Source organism: Chrysochloris asiatica, unplaced genomic scaffold (assembly GCF_000296735.1).
Source record: "Chrysochloris asiatica unplaced genomic scaffold, ChrAsi1.0 scaffold00246, whole genome shotgun sequence".
Taxonomy (NCBI): domain Eukaryota; kingdom Metazoa; phylum Chordata; class Mammalia; order Afrosoricida; family Chrysochloridae; genus Chrysochloris; species Chrysochloris asiatica.
In genome coordinates this window covers 1,774,974-1,780,602 of record NW_006408764.1, presented here as the reverse complement: position 1 = coordinate 1,780,602, position 5,629 = coordinate 1,774,974, and the positions used below count along the sequence as shown (strand labels likewise).

Sequence of the window (5,629 nt, the reverse complement as noted above, 5' to 3'; positions counted from 1 at the left end):
GTGCCTATCGTTCTGTTCCCGGTGAGGGGGGGGGGGGGAGGCCGATGTGACTGATGAACTAATGGCTCCCTACCCCTCACCCCCCAGGTGCGCCGGGCCATCCAGCAGATGCTGTTTCAGAACCAGGAATTCAGTTGGCTGCGGCATGTGATCATCGCTGTCAGCCTGCTCACGTGTATCAACCTGCTGGTCATCTTTGCCCCCAACATTCTGGGCATCTTTGGGGTCATTGGTAAGGATCTGGCCCTGCTGTGTGTGGAGAGAGGGTATTTCTCCAGACAATTTCCCCTCAGCAAATCCTGGCAGATTCTTGAATTCATACCCAGGAATGGCTGATGACCATTAAGTGATGGCTGTTGGCCAGGTGCATAGCTTGGTCTCTCCTCTCAGCTTTATTGTTGTTGTTGCTGTTAAGTGCCTTAGGGCCAGGTTCTCAACTCATAACAACCCTGTATGGGGATTCCGAGGAGCAGCTGGTAGGTTTGAACCACCGACATTTGTTTTAAAACAACCTTTTGACCTAGTGCTTATCCTACAGCTTACCTTAGGGCTATTCTATCTAATCCCCTAAAGGGCTCAGAACCACTGAGCCAGGGCACAGACAATACCCTCTAGGAGGGGTGGAGTGTAGGGTGGTGTCCAAGGATCAGGGACCTCCACACAGAATCTCATTTTGACTTGTTCCCATTTCACATATGAGGAAAATGAATCTCAGGGCTATATAGGGAGCAGCATGACCACATGACTGATGAGCGGGAGAGCCTTGATTCCTAGGGCCGTTGGACTCCATGTTTGGTGCCCTGTCCTCTGCCCCATCCTAGTTGGAACTCTGAGCTGGAAGATGAGAAAATTACAAGGCCTCAGCACAATTCTGGAGAGACTGAGGCACAGACCTCAGGGCTAAGCATCATCGAGATCATGGCCAGGATTTGTGGTTCTGTGTCCAAAATCCAACTCAAAATGAGTTAAACAGAAAAGAAACTACTGATTCAAATAATGGAAAAGTCTTCAGGAACAGCTGTATCCAGGAGCCCAAACAATGGCTTTTCTCTTTGCTAGTTTCATGGCTGACAGCTCTTCCTGACACCAACCTATCATCCTGGTAGATAGAGAACAAGGGAGAGGATGGCAGTTTCCTTAGAATCAACAGAGCTAGGATCATTCCGCCATGCTCTGGGACCTGGATGAGACTCGCCAATAAGAGACATTGAAGTGTTCACCCCTAAACCTCAACTGATAGGTGGACATTAGCCAATAGTGGCCATTCCCTTTTCTTTGCAGGTGCCACATCTGCCCCATGCCTCATATTCATCTTCCCCGCCATCTTCTACTTCCGCATCGTGCCTACTGAGAAGGAACCTTCAAAGTCCACCCCTAAAATCCTGGTGCGAGAGACTTGGAGGTTGGTGGGTTGGTGTGGGTCGTAGGGGACTGCCCTGACCTTAGATCTGACCCTAACTTCTGACCCCTCAGGCCCTTTGCTTCGCCATGTTTGGTCTCTTGCTGATGACCATGAGCTTGAGCTTCATCATCATTGACTGGGTCTCCGGGACCAGCCGGCATGGAGGAAACCACTAGAGTCCCCCTGTCCTGCCCTGCCTACTCATCCTACACCCTTGCCCAGACTGCCCAGCCCCTGCTCCCATCCAGTGGCCAGTAACAAAGCAGGAGAAGGGCGAGGTTAACACAATGGCGTTTGGCCCTGCCCCACATCCTCTCTGTAGAAGTTCTTGTGTAAAAGAGTCAGGACCAAGGCCTTTGGGCTACCACCATGCTGGGCTTCAGAGCTGCAAGGTCTTCCTTAACTGGGATGGAAGTGGGATTATACCTCTTTACCCCCTTTTCTCATCTCAGATGCCACCTCCCTTGCACAGATACGTACACTAAAAGCCAGCAGCTGCCTCTCGAGTTCACATAGCCTGTAGGGGCACACAGGCAGGAACCCAGGCCTGCTGCCACCCCTCACCCTGCTGCTGGGGCCAGGGTCTATACCCTGAGGTCTCATCTCCCCAGCCCTATTTTCCCTCCTTCTGTTCCCCAGGCCCTTTTCAGGCCCTTGGGCTCAGGTCCTTGAAAACCTATGGCTCCTTCATTCCCACCAAGAGGAGACCCATAGCTGGAGCCAGCAGAATCTTCTAAGGGTGGAACTTGAGTGGGCTCCCCCAGAGGACCTCTTACCCTGCCCTTTCACCAGTCCTGGGGAGGCTGGGACTCCCCCGCCTCACCCTACCCCAAGTCTAGGTCTTGGGCCATAGCTCCCATTCCACAGTTAAGAGAAAGGAGAGGCTGGACCCAGAGTGTCCCTTCACCTGGGAGACCAAAGATCCCAGGGACCGGGTGGGGAAGCTGGCAGCCCCTTTTATAAATAGGCATAAGACCAACTGTACTTTATATTCTTAAGCTATATGACTTCTGGGCCCTTGAAAGGTAGGGTGCAGGCTACAGCATGAAGGAGGTCCCCCTGCCCCCTTCCCTAGGATGGGGGTGGGGACAGCCCACCCCTTCCCATCCACTGTCTCCCAAACCAACCATCAGCACTCAGACCCGGTTCTGGGCCTGGGCCAGGCTTTGCACAGACCTGCTTTCTCACGGGGTGAGGTGGGGAGGAATTAATGAGGCCCCAGGAAGTGGGACAGAGAGAGGCCTCCGGAAGGAGACAACGTGAGGTGCATCCCCAACAGCTTCAGGGAAGGTCTGAGCAGGGGGCAGCTGAGCTGCAGACATCCCGGGAAGGGCCCTCTTCTCTCCCCTCCCCTGGCTTCCAAGCTGCCATGTCAACCCTCTGTCAAATCCCCAAATCTGGGGACAAAAATCCATGTATCCTGTGCTCTGTTGGGTTGATCTTTTTATTAATAGTAAAATCCACTGTGAATAAAGGTGGGTTAGCAAGTCCCTATGTGTGAACAGGGTTGAGGGGGGGGGGGTGCTAAGACAGGCTAGGGGCTGCAGGGAGGTGGGCCAGCCCCAGGTGCCTGCCCACTGCCTCCCTCCTGGCAGACCTAAACCAGCTGAAACTCAGTAGGATGGAGCTGCCTAGGCCCTGGCACTAAAGCCTCATTAGGAGAGACCCTGCACCCTGCTAGGCCGCCAGCAAAAGGACAGCAGCAGGAAAAATCCAGTTTGAGCTCACAAGGCGGCTGCCAGCTCTGGAAACCCCTGAAGAAAGAACTTCCTCAAGCCGGTGGCTGTTAGACTCATAGCAGTGCCAGCTGGGCAGAGGGGGGCTTCCTGAGTCCTGTCCCCATCAGCTCCAGGCACCTGACTGACTCTAGCTTGAAGGTTCACAGAAGACCTCGTGAACACTGACCTAGAAGTGGCTGTGGCCCAGGGTGTCTTGGTATGAGGAGTTGCCCTCTGGGGTTCTCAGGGTTTTCCCCATACGAGGGGCCATAGCCCTTTCCAAGCCTCTTGGTACCTGGGGGTGGGGGCCGTAAAGGATGGGTCCAGCCAGCAAGCACACCCTGGTGTCTACTTCAGCTCTCCCTTTACACAAAGAAAGCTGTAGTTCCGAGCAGCAACAGGCCTGCCTGAAGCCTGTTGCGATGTCAGGTCTCTTGGAGCAGAGGATGTGCTAGCCCCAAACATATACACACTGAGGAAAAGGGTCCCTCTGCCTATTCAGATAGGCCTCCTCCAGTTGGAGTGTTGGGCAAGAGGCTTTGGGGTGGGGTGGGGTCAAGGACTGGGATCAACTGGTGAATTCAATCCAAAAGCCAAATGCTCACGTGACTACTTGATTGAAAATGAGTATCCCTGCTCCTTGGCTGTCAAGCTCTGGGGCTCCATGGTTCTGCTGGCACTTGGGCATCATTGTTGTTAGGTGCCATCAAGTCGGTACCAACTCATAGCAACCCTATGCACAGCAGAACGAAACACTGCCCTATCCTGGGCCAACCTTACTACTGGGCATCATTAAGCAATTTTAAATATTTTATTTGTTTTGTTGTTGTTGAGAATTTACACAGCAAAACATACACCAATGCAACAGTTTCTACATGTGCAATGGGGGCTGTTGATTTAATTCTTCGAATTGTGCAGCTTTTCTCACCCTCCTTTTCTGAGTCGTTCCTCATCACATAAACTAACCGTCCACTAAGGTTCCTACGTAGTGGTTACAAATCGGGCTGCTAACCTCAAGGTCAGCAGTTCAAAACTACCAGCTGTTCTGCAGGAGAAAGATGAGGCTTTCTGCTCCTGTAAAGATTTGCAGCCTCAGAAACCCTGTGGAGCAACAGGGTCGCTATGAGTCAGAACTGACACCACGGTACTTAACAACAACACCAAGGTTCCTATCTAATGTTTCAGGTAGCTGTTGTCCATTTGATCCCACATAGATAGTTGTTTAAAAGAGCATAATGCTCAAGGAAGCCATTTTTTACTAGTTAAAAGCTAAACTATTGTTTGATTTTACAAAGACTTAAGGGGGTATTTTTTGGTTTAAAGTTATTAAGCATTTTGTAAGTTTTGAAGAATTTCCCGGTTTCTTTTTTCTTTATAAAATTTGCTCTATTTGGAATACTGACAAGTTAGAGCACCTAGAAGCCCACCACAGATGTCCTCTATATCTCCTTTCACTGTTTTTTCTAATGACTGTTTGCTATTGGAAAATATACAATATTGACAAGGACAAGGGGCAAAAGCATAGGCTTTGGTCTCCCTGTCCTGCAGTCTGCATTCTTCTCACCTGTGTGCACATGTGTACAATCACCTGTCAGCTAAAAAGGAATTCACTCACTCATTCATTTATTCAGCAAGTATTTATTGAGATTTCCTATGTGTCCGTCTTCTAAACAAAAAACTTCAACCCACTGCCATTAAGTCAGTGCTGACTTATAGTGACTCTAGGACAAAGGACAGCTGCTACTTAGAATTTCTAAGACTGTAAACCTTTATGGGAGCAGACAGCCTCTTCGTTCTTCCACAGAGGGACTGATGGGTTTGAACTGCCAACCTTGCAGTACCATCAGGGCTCCTAGGCAGTCTTCTGTTATTGTTGCCATCGAGTTGATTCTGACTCATAGCAACCCTGTTTAGGGCTTCCAGGGAGAGGCTGGTGGGTTTGAGCTGCCAACCTTGCAGTTAACAGGCCAGCGCTTACCCAGGCAGTCTTCTAGCAGCTGTAAATAGATTGGTGAGCAAAGCGAAAATACCCGCCTTACTTAAATTTGCATTCTAGGTGGATGATTCACACCAGAAACATGAAACTTAATCACTAGGTTACATCATTCTTTAGAAAGCTCAGTGCAATGGAAAGTAAGAAGAGTAAAGTGAGGAATTGGAACACAGAGGTTGGTAGAGGAGAGCTATCAGAGTGGACCTTGCCACTGAAAAAGGGACAAGGGATCAGAGATTTGGAGAGGCAGCCATATGGCACTTCCAGCCAGTGGAATCTGACATAGCAAAGCCCTGAGACAGGACACTCCTGGCATGTGAGAAGAGCAGCCAGGAGGCTCAGGGAGACAGAATGTAGAAGGGACAGGTGAGAGCTAGTAGGAAGGCAGATATTATAGGGCCTTATCAACTACCACTAGGACTTTGGATTTTTCTCTATGTGAGAGGAGAGGTCCTGAACAGAGGGCCTGATCTGACATTGACTCGATGTTTTAAGTGGATTATTCTGGCTGCTGCA

The 5,629-nt window shown here is 50.3% G+C and overlaps 1 protein-coding gene across 1 annotated transcript in view; it reads left to right on the top strand.

Moving 5' to 3' along the window:
* The window catches only part of SLC38A3 (solute carrier family 38, member 3), a 6,467-nt gene extending 4,889 nt beyond the window's left edge, over positions 1-1,578 (top strand). Inside the window, exons 13-16 of the mRNA XM_006873580.1 lie at positions 1-21; positions 88-232; positions 1,282-1,385; positions 1,474-1,578. The exon at positions 1-21 is cut by the window's left edge and continues 16 nt beyond it. Of these exons, the coding sequence (XP_006873642.1) occupies positions 1-21; positions 88-232; positions 1,282-1,385; positions 1,474-1,578 (375 nt within the window). The remainder of the gene's footprint in view (positions 22-87; positions 233-1,281; positions 1,386-1,473) is intronic.
* The last annotated feature ends 4,051 nt before the right edge of the window (positions 1,579-5,629 follow it).